The 15944-nt window shown below is 38.8% G+C and overlaps 1 protein-coding gene across 1 annotated transcript in view; it reads left to right on the forward strand.

Moving 5' to 3' along the window:
- Positions 1–15944, forward strand: part of BRAF (B-Raf proto-oncogene, serine/threonine kinase) — an 85478-nt gene that overhangs the window by 22066 nt on the left and 47468 nt on the right. Inside the window, exon 3 of the mRNA XM_082063329.1 lies at positions 4430–4693. Coding sequence (XP_081919455.1) covers positions 4430–4693 — 264 coding nt within the window. The remainder of the gene's footprint in view (positions 1–4429; positions 4694–15944) is intronic.

Here is a 15944-nt window from a genome sequence, read left to right on the forward strand (position 1 = left end):
GTTTCAAAGACTAGGAAACTGTAGTTTAGGCTTTTAAGAGTCTTGCAACGCATGGATATGATCTATAATAGATTGAGGGGGGGAGAGAGCATGGTAAAATCAGTTGGTCTACTTGAGTTCAGACTGAGTTTCCAACCAGATGTGTTAGGGAGCAGGGGGAAGGAGAAACCATATTTTGCTACTTGCTTTTGTCCCAGATTATTTTTTCAAAACGTATTTTACTTGTTGCTTTTTGTTTCCTTAGATGTTTTTATTAGAACATATAGCCTTGTTGTGGTCCAAGAAAGCAAAATTCAAATGTGATATAAATGACATGTAATACAAAAATATGCATATTTTTGAGACAATCACATGTCATCAACTTGTCAACAATATTCTGTTAGCACATCCGTGTAACATCATGCAAATTCTGTTGACCTCTGTGGTCAGTTTTTTTTATGTTGTCAATAGGTTGCAACATTTCAGAAGTAAATTTAACTCTGCTACTCCTAAGGGATCAGCAGTTGTATGATGGTGAGTATATACTTGTATATAAACATGCCAACTTCAGATGGAATTGGCAGCTTACCAGACCTTTATACGTTTTACTTAGTTGGGCCCTTAGGAGCATTCTCACATGTATGAGGTCATATTATATGATACACATATATGCTGGTACACAATATAATTAAAACTAACTTTTGGTTCTATTTTAGATAGCCATAGAATTATGTGTAGATTGACAAGATGTGTCAGTTTGAACCTAATAGCCAGATTTTCAAATATACATTTTTTGTTTAACTTTGTTGTGAATTTATGGTATTTCACAAATTGGGAACACTGCAGCAATATAGTAAACAGATAAATTTGTGGAGGATAGTATATGTTATTAAAGACAGTTGGTTTTGGCAAGTAACAAACAAGCTGGAGGAGTTGAAGAACAGAAGCCTCATGACAAGAAGCAGGACAACAGCAACAAGGAGCACAGCATCTCGCACCTGGGACCAGGTGACGGTCCATGGGTACAGGTGGGTGGGTACCAGCTCTGCAGGGAGAGGACCAGGGAAGGATGGTGAGCAACAAGCTGAGCTGTCCATCGCCCACCATCATGAGAACACCAGCAAACTGCAGGCTGGGCTGCGTTAGCAAGTGTGTAGCCAGCATGAGGAAGGTCCTATCTGCCCTCTGTTTCTGTGTCTGCCTTGTGGTGGTGTTTGCCATGGAGAAGGCTGAGGAGAAGTCTGCAGGCTCCTGCAACCTAAAGAGAGGGCTGGGCTCTTTTCAGGCATGCACAGCAAAAGGGGAAGAGGCAACATCACAGATAGCACCAAGTGAACTTTGTAAGAGAAAATTCACTGTGAGAGTGGTTATTGAGCCCTGAAACTGGTTGCCCAGAGGTTATGGAGTCTCCATGCTTCAAGACTTACAAAACGTCCTTTGACAAGGCCCTCAGCAACCTGATTGAACTTAAAAATTTTTAACTCTGTGTAAAATGAGTGTTGGGACTAGATGACTTCTAGGGATGCTTTCCAACATTTTTTTCCTTTTTATTTCCTCCTGTGATTCTATATCAAGCTGACAGCAAGATTTAAGTTTGTTTTTTTGTTTGTTTGGTTTTTTTTTTGTATAACCTTGCTCCCTTCTTACTGGGAATATGTAAACTGAATGGATTTTATTCTAGATTTCATAAATGTCTCCTTCTGAAATGCCTTTAAAATCTTCAATTTAATTAATTACTTGAATATTCAGCTTAATCTTCTTGTTGTAGATGCTTACAAACCTAATTTTTGTTTGTTTCTTTGAAAAACAATGTTAGAAATCAATCTCATAGTTGACCCAGGGGGCCCTTTGCTGACTTGAGCATTTGTGTAGCTACTGATACCTGTCTGCTATTATGGCCACGCTGCTATGGGTCTGTGTTGGAGATGGGCCAACTCTGTGGCATAATCTTTCTTTCAGCTGTTTTACAATGTAGTTGCCATAGGTCAGCTTTGCTGTTGTGATAACTTTTCAATGTAACTCCATGGGATGATTGTATGTTTTGACTTGGTGCTGTTGGCTGGGTAACATGTATAGGTGCTTGTCATCAGCTGAAACCGCTGTCTGACCAAAGTACTTAATCTCTGTGACAACGAGATTTTATTGGAGTTATTCTGTTTCTGTTCCTTCTGTATAAAAAGGTTTGGTTTTGTTTTGTTTTTAAGAGAAAAATGTTTTTAAAGTCTACCGATGCATTTCTAGTTCATTATATTTTATGACGTGATCTTCTCTTATGACATTGAGTAACTGGATAATACTTGAGAGCTTTTGTCTTCATGAAAACTAGAGAGTTTTTCATGCAGAATTTAATGGTACATAACCCAAAGCTAGCAACAGCTCCCAGCTTTCCATGCTCATTGTTTATTCTCTTAAGGTAAATCATTTGACTTTGAGTTTGCATTAGTGACAGATTAAGCTGCTGGTATAAACATTGTAGGATTGAGTATTTTGAAAGATGTGTGTAATTTTGTGAAGGAACTAAGCCCACAAGTATCCGGAAGCAATGTAATGTTGCATGTGTTCAAGTAGTATTTTGCAATGTTCCTGAGAAAAGGAAGTAAGTATTTAGAAAAGTATTGGTGAAATGGCAACAGTTTATGATTCTTAATTTTTGTTTACTGAGAATAATTCTTGACACATGGAACTTTTACTGGAATTTACATGAAAAGTTGATCCTGGAAGTAGGAGAGAGACACTTGTGTTACTGTACAGCCCAAAAATGCCATTATTTATAATTGGGTAACCTTTCCATTTACTTTTGACAGTAGAATTTGGCTAGAGTCAAAATGTTTTGGTTTTAAGTCTCCGAGTTTGGGGTCTATTTGTGAAACACTAGACTTCTTAAGTTTTTAAAAGGATTAGTAAGTATTTCTCAGTTTTCTGCAACTTATGTCCACTTATTAAAAATGGTACCTGTGAAATTTAGAGTTTGAAATGGTGATGTTCACCACCATTCTCTAAAATTCTTTTCCTCACTGTCAAATTATCATTTTCTTTTTTAACACTCTGGGGATGATGGCACAAATTTCGAACATAGGTCCATGATGGGGGATGCTAAACCTTCTAAAAAGGAAGGGACCAACCACTGTTCAATTGACAAAACCAGCCTGGGTTATGTGAATCTGCACATACAACCCAGAGAAATAAATTCATAGTGAAATATAGTATCTGTGGCAGCACTACTGAATGCTGGTTATTTTTTCTCTTAAGCTTTTTTTTTTTTTTTACACATGTACACCCTGCAGACTTCTTGGTCAGTTCAATTCTCCCGTAACTTTAATTTGCAATATGTTTTGCACAGAAAACTTGAGGAAAGCATTTTTTTTTTTTTAATGTATCTTTCCCTTACATAAATCTCCTTTGTGGCATTGAAAATCTATGCAGCTTTGCAGCTTGGCATAAATCTTGCTGGAGAGCTAAGTAGAAAATTCTGTTCCTTACTGCTTAGATGTTAGGTTTGTAAGGTCTTTGTTTCTTATTGTCTGTAGAGGTCTAACACATCCTTGATTAACACTCTTATGCTTATGTAGCATGAAACACACTTTCTGTAAATTATTCAGATTTTTTAAGATACTTTTTATTAATTTATATGCTGAAAAAATAATTCTGATACTTGGATACAGATGGAAATTTTCTTGTAACAAAGAAAAATAAAGTTGGTGGAAACGAACTTCAAACAAAAATATATACTGATTACACATTTGTATTATAGAGGTTGGCAATGTTGAACTTGGCTACATTTATGGACAAATTTAATTTTACCTTTTTTTTTGTTTAAGAAGCTTGGTCAGTGAAAAGTTAGGTTTTACATAAACTTGGTGGAAAATCAAATTAATCTCAGATGTTAAAAAATTCTTTCAAAGGATCACTTTTACATGTTTTCAGGTGACTTTGTATCAGGGCAAAATTAGTTGTACTCTAACCGAAACAATTTTTTTTACTATCTGGTATGAAAGGACAGTGACAGGTGAAGAATGAGCTAGGTAAGCTGTCAGACCTTAATTATTGCAATAGAAGTATTTAGCTGTCATTCCAACAGAATGGTAACTTGAGCTGTAGCACAGTAATTCAGCAATTCAGCTGACAACATTTGTTAAAGATTGCTGTCTTAAAAGTAGTTTTGAATTATACTATTTAGTGCAGGTGCTTTGAAACTGCAACTTATGATTTCTTTTATCCACTTACCCATTAATCTATTAAAAATTAGCTGTTGGTTCAGAAGGTTTAACATAGTGAATTGAAATCAATTTCTTTGTATCCTCTTGAAAAGTATGACCAGACAACTTTGTTCGTATTCCTGGGAAACTTGAATTAGTTTATAATGCATTTCACTTCATGTTCGTTCTGAATTTAGATTTCTGGTTTTATCTGAGGCTATTATATCATTAAAACAGCCGTTCATCCTTCACAGGCCTATGAAGAGTACACCAGCAAACTAGATGCTCTACAGCAGAGAGAACAGCAGCTATTGGAATCCATGGGGAATGGAACTGATTTCTCTGTCTCTAGTTCGGCTTCAACAGACACAGTTGCATCATCTTCCTCCTCTAGCCTCTCTGTAGCACCTTCATCCCTTTCAGTTTATCAAAGCCCTGCTGATATGTCACGGAATAACCCCAAGTCTCCACAGAAGCCTATTGTTAGAGTCTTCCTGCCCAACAAGCAAAGGACTGTGGTGAGTCAGTTTCTATTCACATACTTGTAACCTCAATATTTCCTGTATCTCTCTCCCTCTGTATGCAAAAGTTAATTTAGGAGCTGAAAATGTACCTGTGCGGAGGTCGAAGAGGTGGCACAGTTGCTATTTGTGCTTCTCCATGGTCAGCTGTTTTGATATGTTGAATGGTTTTTTTTTCTACAGGATTAACACAAAGATGTCCATTATAGCAATAATACAGAATACAGAACTTTCAGGAGTTTTATAACAATGAAGATACCTCATGAAATATTTTTCTCAAATCAGCTTTCTTGGATAAATAGTAATTACTGTTTCACAATGGTTAGAAGGGGGCAGGAAGGTCTGTTTCCTGTGTTATACAAAATTATTGATTAGTTTAACCAGGTGTGATTGGAGAAAGTGCTTTCAATGTTGTCAAAGTTGCTAGCAGCAGTGAATGCTTTACACCAAGTACCAGCAAAGGAGGGGTGTGCAGAATCACTTGGGTTTTTATCTTTTTTCCTCCCTGCTCACTGTGGTGTTTCGTGTTGGGACCCTGATACTGTCAGGTCCTGTGTAGAGAACTGGCTAGCAGGAGGAACAGAGTTTCTATTAGGAGGGGCAAGAAGTGTGGCCATCAAACTGCTTAAAAGCTGGTGTTCATCAGTCTTGACAATGTTACTGTGATTCTTAGAATCATGGAAAAAGACTTTTTGCAGGCTATTCAATTGTCTGTTACAGGCAGGATTTTTTTATCAGTTAATAGCTGCCTACTGAAGAGCCTTGATATGTGCTTTAGAATAATACACTGCAAACTGTGATACATTGAATTACTGACAAGCGACTGTGTAGGCTCTATTTAGCAAGGCACTGCATACTCCTAATTTAAGAAGGAAGCTGTGGTTCCAGTGAAAGTGGGAAATGAATGGATAACACTGCCAGTGTCTATGTGAAGTGCTTTTCATAGCAGTCAGTAAGTTATTGACTGTGACTGCCTGTGAAAATTGAGTTGCTGGCACAGAGGAGAAAACATAAACTGAGTAGTGCTGGGTGTTGGGGACATGTCCTCTCTCTTCCCCTGCCACTTGCCTTCCTTCCATCCCTCCTTCTTCCCTCCCCACCGAACAAAAGGGATCATAAGGTTTATAGTGGGAACAACAGTTTAAAAGCCAATTGTTTTCACCTGATTTTTTTAAAAAATATTGTTTAATTGTTAAAGGTATCGCCAAAGATTGAAAATAGTATTTGTTTTTTGATCTAGAGAATGGGGGGGTTAATGTAAACTATGACCCCTGTGCAGATGTACATTGTTAAGCAAGGTGTTTTTATTGTCTGCCCGTGAGGTATGGTTTGGCATGTAGTACTGCTCGCACTGTGAAATCTGGAGAAAAGGTACTGGATTTTGGAGAGACTGGTTTCTTCTTCATGTGTTCTGTCCCACCCTGTCTGGCTATTGTAGCCATAGGCCCTGTGATGGGGCTGTGTCCCACAGGTTGTTTTTGTTTAATTCCTGCAATGGGACACAGTATATTGCTTCCTGTGTTGCTCTGTGCATTTCCTTTTCTCGCTCTCCTATGCATTCTCTCATCCTTTAAGCCGTATAGTGTATATTTCTACTCTTAGTTTTTTTTCTCTTCATCTGCACTATTCCTTTTCTGCTCCTTTCCCTCCTTAGTCCTTTTGTCAGAGGTGTGGTAAGGCTTTTTTCATGTCTGAGCTCTGTTTTGTTTTTGAAGGAATCATTTTATATGAAGAATAGTTTATAAATATGAAATACACTACATCAAACTTTTAGGCAAGATTACATTTTTTATGTTCAAATGTGTGTATTTCACCAAGTTTAAGTCTGTTCTAAATATGCAAATCTGATTACAAGTTAGGAAAAAGAGGCAACTGAGTTTCAGTGTGAACCAGGTGATAAAATTTTGGGCCAGTACAGACCTGTCTTGCCTCATCTGAGATGTGGTTTTGTGCATGTTACTGGTCCATTTTACCAAAGTAGACAGGTTGTCTTCTACCAAGGCATCTTTCACTTCTCTAAGTAATAGTGGCAGACCAGCTTGTTATGCTCAAAAACATGGGTGAGACTCTGCTTTCCTGGACTAGTATGTCTTCTCACTTTTATCCCTAAGCTTTGGGGTTATTTTTTTTGTGAATGTTGTCATTTTGTGGTATCAGTCATGCTCATTAGGAGCTTGCAGACTTAACCAGACAGATAAAATTCAAGAGTGCCAGGTTGTCTTTTGCTGTATCTTGGCTAAGGGTTACCTTTCTAGCTTGAGGACATGCTGTCATTTGATGAAGGGATTGTATCACTCAGCAGTAGTACTCAGTGACTGGCAGCAGGGTAATAGGAATTGGAGTAATAGGAATTTTTTTCCAGTGCTGAATCTAGATGCTCCTTCCTGGCTATGGGAGGCAAATGTGGTTTAACTTGCGTGTAATCAGTGGGATGCTCTTGCTGCTGTCTCCAGTTCTCTATTGGAGCCTAAGCACCATTTTCCATACCAGTCTAGCCCAGCAGTTTGTTACCAGCTTGTTCAACATGGGACACTAAGAGTAGAGCTGCAGAAAAATCTGTAGTCTTGTGCTGTGATAATTTAAAAGGAAAAAAAAAAAAAAAATGTTATCGACAAAAGAGTGGGAGACAGGCTAGTGGTGGAGGGAAGGTACAAGTCCCTTTGTTCTCAAATCGGGTATATGCACTTAAGGAACAGACAGATGCCTGTAGATGCAAGGAGGCATGAGCTGCATGTATGGGGTCACCGGTGGGAAGCTCTAGTTATCATAGAATCATAGAATGTCCTGAGTTGGAAGGGACCCACAAGGATCATAGAGTCCAACTCCTGTCCCTGCACAGGACAACCCCACAGTTCACACCATGTGTCTGAGGGCTTGTCCAGTCTCTTCTTGAACACTGTCAGGCTTGGGGCCGTGACACCTCCCTGGGGAGCCTCTTCCAGTGCTCCACTACCCTCTGGGGGAAGAAACTTTTCCTGATGTCCAATATGAACCTCCCCTGGCACATCTTCCTGACATTCCCTCAGGTTCTGTCGTTGGTCGCTGAAGAGAAGAGATCAGCACCTGCCCCTCCTCCTCCCCTTGTGAGGAAGCTGTAGCTGCCATGAGGTCTCCCCTCAGTCTCCTCCAGGCTGAACAAACCCAGTGACTTTAGCTGCTCCTCATACAGCTTCCCCTCCAAGCCCTTCACTAACTTCATAGCCCTCCTCTGGACACTCTCCAGTAGATCAATTTATTTATTTTTTTTTTATTTTTTTTTGGTTTTTTATACTGTGGTGCCCAGGTTGACAGGATTTGACTTCATATGTTGTATAGTGAGGTGGAGGTCAGCTCCAGTTGTCCTAGGAGAGACCTGGTTTTGGTCAAAATTGTTATTGTAAATAAGCAATTGGAAATATATACTCAGGTCTGGTCAGCAGAAACTGCAAATTAATGGTTCAGCTTTGTCTCAGGGAGAGAGCTGATTCCTTTTTATTTCAGTTTTACACACTGCTTGGATCTAGTTGTGTTACTAAATTGAACTTTTTTTTAATAGACCTGGTAAATTATCTGTTTTAGAGCTGAGAAATGGTGCATATAGGAACTTCGAGTGTTGGGGTTATTGGCCTAGGAGCTGAAGTTCATTTATCTGAAACTTGAAATACTGATCATATTATTGAGAAAGTCAGGAATTTCTTGCATGGCGACTCTTCATATAGTTACTCAGTTTTCAGTATTTATTGATCCTACATGTAGTCTGTCGAAAACTAGGCAAATACCAGAAGCAAACCGAATTCAGAAGGAATTGCAGCTTACAGTGCAGTTTTAACTGCCAGTAGTCAGGTAATGGGCTACCAGCCTAGAAAGGACCCAGCACCTTTCAGTGAACACTGATATTACTGGCTGTAGTAACTTCCTTCATTCTCTCAATGGATAGAGAAGTGTTGCACACATCTTAGTCTTCCTTCATAACTTCTGGCTTTAAAAACAGACCTGTTATGCCTCACCCGTGCTCATTAACTGAGCCATTTGCTTGTGTAGCCATGACAGTAGTTTAGGGGTTTCAAGTACACAGGATAGCTTCCAATGTGATGGGTTGAAGCAGGAAGGAGATTTCTTGTGAAAATACATGGTACCTGCCATTAGGGCTTCCCCTCTGCCCGAGTCCTCATTTCGTATGGCTGTTCAAGTGAGGATAAAATGTGTCCTACAACCATGCGTGGAGGTGGGAGAGGAAAGATGCTGTTGAAGTTGCAGTATTGCTGCAAGCCTCATCCCCACCAAAACTACTTCCAATTAATATCTACTTTTTTAAGAGATCTTTTTTAATGTCACAATAATATTTCCGGTCTCTAGCTCCAACTGCAGACCTACTTCAGGAGAAGAGAAATCTTGTCAAATACTAGGGAGTCTTTGTTTATTTTTATCTGGGAATGCAGTGACAGTTCTTAAACTGACTTAATTTCAAGTGACTGGAGAGCCAGCCTCCTTATTTGTCTGATCGTACTGTGAAGCAGTCCCAAGTACTGAACAGCCTTGTGCTATTTGTTTAGAGCTGTTAAAAATGCAGGAAATGGGGCAGGGGAGGAGACGCTTTCATTTTTGATGGACAACTGCCTTGTTACTTGAGAGCTGTCTACTTTTTTGGTTTATTAGTAGTATTGTTTGTGTGTAGGATCAAGCAAATACATCTGAGTTGGCTCCAATTAGAAATACGACGTGAGGAAACTGGAATACAAAGAAATAAGACCAGTTGATCAGTGTAAGTGATTTTGGTGCCTAGGTAGTGTAGCTGATGTCAGGTTTCTTTGTATGTGTCATGGTAAAGCAGAGTGTTGGATAAAGTTTTTCCTAATGTAGGAAAAGGTGTGGAGGTTCTTCCTTGAAAGCCTCACCACTGTGTGGCAGATCCTACTGCTGCTGATCAGTTAGCAGTTGAAGTCAGCACCTTGATTCAGCCACCGACACAGTAGGGTTAGAAGGTAAATTTTTTTTGAAAGCAAAACCAAGTAGCTGGCCTGGCTTGTTGGAGGGGAATCAATGAATAAGTAGTGTCAGAAGATTGTTTTCCTTTGTAGCTGTCCTGGGAAGGGATGGAGATAAGTTTTCTTCTCTGAACAACCTCCTAGGAAAAACAACAGATTGTTTGCTGTTCTCTGGGGGGGGGGAAAAATGTTTATCCCATATAATGCAGAGAGATAAGTGTCTGAGATATGTGTACTTCCTCTTTACTCAGTGGTGTGTTTCAACTGGTAAGTTAAAAGACCTTTGGAGAAGCATTCTACGTAAACGTGATCAGGATAAGTCTGTGCGGGTGGGTTTGTTTTGTTTTATTCCAGGCCAGAGAGAAGGATGTTGAAATAATAAAAGTGCAAGATGGTAAAAGTCTACCTGAGGTAGCCACTTGTTTTGCAGAACAAATTCATGAGGCTTCTCCAAACTGTGGGTGGGAGAACTTAGGGAAAAAATATTTAAAGCTTGTTTGGGTTAGGAATCTAAATGGCTGTGGAGTGGATAGTTACAAAACTGCTAATTAAGAGAGAGCTTTTGGGTGGGAGAGAGTGGTAAGAACTCTGAGCTGGCTGCTGAAAGTCTGAGAGATTGTTAGATGCTGAGACTTGGTTTTGGCGGGAATCTTGAATGGGAAGTGGATGATAGTGTGTCAGCAGAAAAGACAGATTTCTGAGAGAATGTGTGCAGCCAGAGAGAACGCATCCTTAGATAATTGTGTTGTACATTAGGATTTTTGTTTTCCAAATTATATGATTGAAGTTCTCAATAGGATAACTTCAGTTTAATGTAACAGGCTGAAGACTGTGAAAAAGTTTAAAATGAACTGAAGAAGGGGAATTCCAGGCAATGAATATAATCAGCTTTATGTGAGTGTAAAGATTACAGGAACAGGACAAGATTTCTGAGGGTTGCTTCTGCTTGTATTTTTTTCTTCTTTGAAGTTTTTTGGGGGAATGTTTTTTGAGCACCTGGGTAAAATATCTTTTGCATGCCATTTTGTGGATGTATCTGGAGTACCTCTCTGTCACAATGAAAGAGTACAAGAACAGGGCAGGAGTGTATGATATTTTCCCTGAGTTGTCTTCCAAAATTGAGCTATTTGTCACTTGGGAATTTTATGAGTTGAAGCATTTTCTGTTTGGAAACCCTCTGTCCAGTTTCCATTAAATCCACACTATGGATACAAGAAATTTGTGTCTTGTGGTGAGGAATTCCATGGCCATGGTTAAATGTGGTGTGAGTAATCATATTCTGTGGTGGTCTTTAAATCTGCCATGTGCTAGATCTCTATACTAAAGGAAACAAAGGCTTATGAGAAAAGCCATTTGATACGAGGCCTAGTACAAAACCAGAAACCTAAAACTAATCATAACTGCATAGAAGAAAAATATTAGGAGATTTCTGATGTTATAGTGAAATCTAGTAAGAATGAAGAGAATGTGGTAGGGGGTTTCTAACTCAAGTACTTGATGAACAAGATAATATAACTTGCTTGTATTAGTAGCCCTGAATTATTTTGGTTACCCAAGAAATCTCTTCCAGACAACTACTTACAGCATAGGAAGAAACAGTTTGCAGGAGACATTCAAAACCTGCCTGGACATGTTCCTATGTGACCTCACCTAGGCGTTCCTGCTCCAGCAGGGGGATTGAACTAGATGATATTTTGAGGTCCCTTCCAATCCCAAACATACTGTGATACTGTGATACTATGAATGCTGGTATGCTGGAGCATGGAAAGTCAGAAAAAATTTGCTGTTCACATATAAAAAAGGATGGGCAGCTGTGAGGCACCAGGTGGTGATGGTTCTTGCTGCCAATCTGCATGTATCCTGTTGCTGTGTGCTGCACACTGCTGGCTCCCAGAGGAGATGTTTGCTTCTGGTCTCCTGGCCAGAAATGGAGTGGCTGTGAGGGTGGTGAGGAGACTCTACTCCTCTGCTCAGGGAGTTTATAGGGGGCCTTCTCACAGCTCTCTTTCTGTGAGCATGAGCAAGGAGTGGATTTGCTCTCTTTGAATTTCATTTTGGTCCATAGTGGTCTGAGCAGTGACAGTGAACTAAGAAAAACAACAACAAAACAAAGCACAACAACAAAAACAAAACCAAACAAAAAATGAATAGCAGATGCTGTTCCTGCTTTGGGAAAGCTTAATGGCCTCCAGGTACTTCTGCTCTCTGCAGATTCTGCATAAGATCAAATCATTGTGCATTTTCACCCATGAGGTCTAAAAACTTCCTATGGTAGCTTCTGAAACGAAAGTAATACCTTTGCAAAAAAAGTTTCACTTTCTTCCATGTTCAGCTATGGAAGATTATGTCTTTTTTGGTTGCTGTTTTGCCTTTTTTTAAAGTGTACGAGTAATTAGAGGTGATTTGTCTAAAAACTCAGCATACTTTTGGGCCTGTAAGGTTCTTTTCCACTTTATTATGTGTTGGTATGCTTCATATAACTGCCATAGGTATATATGTATTAGAAAGTTAATGAAAGTTCTCAAAATGCAAACGTGAGACTGAGTTTTTAAAATGGAGAGTTTGTAAGACTCAAAGAAACTAAACAGGATTGTGATGCTGTGCATTGGAACAACTCTTATTTCAGGTTTCTCACTCTTGTCACACCTTGGTTAATTAGTACATCTGCCTTTTAATTAGACAAGCAATCATGTGGTCTTCTCTGCAGTCATGAAGACTGGAAGAATCAGATATTTTTATCTTACCTAAATTCTTAGCATAAATTAACTCATCATGCATGCTAAACTGGCATCCTTCAAATGTTCTGGTTTTAAATCTGGTACTTGATGTGTTTCTTTTGACTTAAGATTTGCATTTTGCTTTCTGTAGTTTATGCTGTGAGGTTTGTGCCTGAAATTTAGAGTAGTAAGCTCTGAATTTCTGTAAGCATTCTAGCTGTCCTACCAGTTTCACCTGTCAAATATAAGGCAAATGCAGATCAGGGCTGTTCAGGCAGCTGAATAAACTGGTTTCTTGCTTTTAATTACACACCTGGTTTAACATGATAAGGTTTTTCTATTCAAAAACAGTTAAAAATTCTCATGTCATATCAAGCATGCACCAGAAATGTAGTTGTAGCCTATGCCGAAGGATGCTTGCTGAATATACCTGAATGTTTTGGAATTTTATGCATCTTATGAACAGACTGGTAGAATAAAATAAGTGGTAGCTTAGTTTCAAGTAAAGTTTACTTGATAGTCTTTTGCTTTTTGTTGGGTTTTTTAGTGTTGTTTTTGGGGTTTGTTTTGTTTTTTTGGTGTTGTGTTTTGGATTTAATATTTGGATCCTCAGGGAGATCTGTTGGCATGCTTATCTTGTTGCTGAAAGTCAAAGTCAAATTAGAGCCTAAATTACCAGTTTTCATTGGGAAGAAATTTAACCATGGAAGACCTCTTTTAGACTATCAATAAGCAAACAAAATTTTATTGCATCACAGGAGTTGTACAGTGAAATAGACTTTATAGCTACCATGAATAAGTCCTTCGTGCCTATGAAAGCCAGAGAATGGGAGGTGTTTGTGAAGCAAGGTGAGCAGTGGTGCCACAGCAGCTTGTACTGGGATCTGGCTTGAGTTAATTTTCTTCACAGCAGCCTATATAGTGCTAACGTAGGCATCACTCTGCTGGTGTTAAGTGATTCCTTCAGTGTCATTAGGAGAATTTTTTCCCTTCAGTTTTTGCTTCACTTTTTAAATTGTCTTTATGTCGACCCATGAGTTTTCTTGCTTTTGTCCTTCCATTTCTCTTCCCCCACCCTGCAGAGGGTGGAGCGAGCAAGCAGCTGGATGGTGCTCAGCTACCTGCTGGGGTTAACCCACCATGCAGGCTAAACTCAGTGCTGGATAAATTCAAAGTAGTATGCATTGAAAGGAGAATAATTTAATCTCCTTCAGTTTTATTGACCCACAGTCTTGGATTGCAAAGTCAAACAATATTGGAAATTTGCTTCATGGAATGGATGCCCTGTTATCTGGGATGCCTTGTGCAACATTGATTGCTGCTTTTTAAGAGTATTCCTCAAGTAAGGAGAGCTTAGTGATTCCTTAAGAGATGGAAAGTCTGTCTGTAGAAAGTGATGAAGGACAGAGAAACGTATTGTTTGGAGTTTGTTTCCTTTACCTCATGATATGCTAGGCAGGCACTCAATGAAAGGGAATGCAGGTCACAAATCTTAAAATAATCACAAGAAATGTTTTAATTCCATATTCTAGTAAGTCATACTTACATTCACGGCTTCTTGTGTTGTTTAAGTAAACTGATCAACCAAGGCCTTAATATTTGTAGAGAATTTGTATACCACCGGGGGATAAAAGTAGCCATTTGTTTTTAGGATCAGTTGCAACAGTTTAGAGGAGGATGTGAATTGTGGGTGTGAATTCTGCCCCTTCTATGGTACAGTTTCTTGCGCCCTGTATTTAAAGCATTTGAAGTGTGATAGTTTGTGACGAGATACTACACAAGTGGACTCTGGGTCTGACCTAGCAGAAAGGTTTCTTTAAACTATTTTGTAACTTAAATTTCTAATGTGTTTTAGTTTTGATTTGGAGAGCAACCAGCTGACTTTTTTAGGACTTGAACAGAAACCTCAAGGTCTTGGGTTTTGATTCGCATATAGCAGCTATGGATATTTTTCAAGATGAACTTTTAAGTCTCAAGTCTAAAGCCATGTTTTACAAACTTTTTTTTAGTAGTACATCGCTGTCAACTTTCACAACTTCTGCCACTGGTATTCACCCTAACTAAAATTTTATGATGGTGATCCCACTGTCTGCTATAACCTTATAAGTGATCAGTGCTCTTCTGGACACAGCTTGGGAGCTGACCTCAAAAATAGTGGTGTGGAGGCTGCTGTTGACTCGGCACAGCAGGTTTGATCCAGTGTGGTTTAGTGATTGGATGCTGTTGAGCAAATATTTCTGTATTGGTATAAATCAGTCCATTATGTCCTGCAAATCAGTACCCCTTAATTGTAAGGTATGAAGTGGGTGCTGGTAACCGATGTCTTTGCAAGTTAAATTATGTGCATTTGATGGAGTGGGAACAGCTTTGTAAAATATGTAAATTCTGTTCAAATTCCCTTGGAAACAAGATTTAGTGTGAAGGAATTGTCTCCTGTTTGTCTTATTATACTAATGTGCTCCATTAAGAATGTATATTCTTAAATGCTTCTTTCTCCTGGAAGGTGGTCAGAATGCCCTGAAATCCAGAACAGCTGTGTCTGAAAGCCATGTTCTTCATTTTATAGAGGATGTGATGCTCAGTATCATCTTATGTCCTCTTTGCCACGAAGGGGTTTAATTTTATCTGTTAGTGCTGTAAAAATTGGCTGACTGATTTGGTTAAACATTTGTTCTTCATGCCTAAGATGAAAACTAAATGCAGATATCATGTTTGGATTTTTACCAGAAAACCTAACATGTCAGAATAGAAAACTAGTAATTTGGCAAAAAAGATAGCATGTTGCTGGCATTTAGTTATATAGGTACCAAGGGGGAAAAAAGTGTGATCTTTCAAGGGGATATGTGTTCAGGTAAGTAAATCAGAACTTGGAAGTGATATTTCAAAATCCGTATTACTTGGAATATTCTCGCTTGTTGTACCTAGTACTCAAAGTTCTAAGGTGTGTGTAACATACATAACACTTGGCTAAACTGAGCTAAACTACAGTGCTTGGCTGAGCATGGAAGCAGCTAACTAGTTTTGAAAGGTGTAATAGTATTCAGAGCTGTCCAGCCTCTCCACTTTCAGACAATACCTTTACGTTGATTTTTTTTAAGTGCTTGTTAGTCTTTTCAGTCTCTTTATTGCTGTGTTGAAAACTGCGCTGGTGTAAGGAAGCATTTTTAACTCACTGAGACTCTGCCAGTTTCTGCTCTGGTGTTAGAGAAGTGATGTAAGAGTTATTTAGGGACGTAGCCCTGAATTTCTTACTGAATCAGGAATGACCTGGTTTACAGAAATAAATGATTTATTATGCATTGTTTAAATGCTTGTGGCTGCAGTACTAAATATATATCAGCAATGTTGTTATGAATACTTACGGTCCATAGAAATACTTTACAAGAATAAAAGAAATGAGGAAATTACGTGTTATAGTTTTGTTTAATCTGTTTAGGTAGTAAGACTCTACTGTGAGAGTTTTTGGAGGCACTGGAATAATTTTCATTTGGTTCCTTGAGACTTCACATTTGCAAAGTTGAGCATGTGTTTTGGTGTCTTCTGGAATCACTACTTGCTCAATACAAG

Source organism: Streptopelia decaocto (genome assembly GCF_964273445.1).
Source record: "Streptopelia decaocto genome assembly, chromosome: 1".
NCBI lineage: Eukaryota > Metazoa > Chordata > Aves > Columbiformes > Columbidae > Streptopelia > Streptopelia decaocto.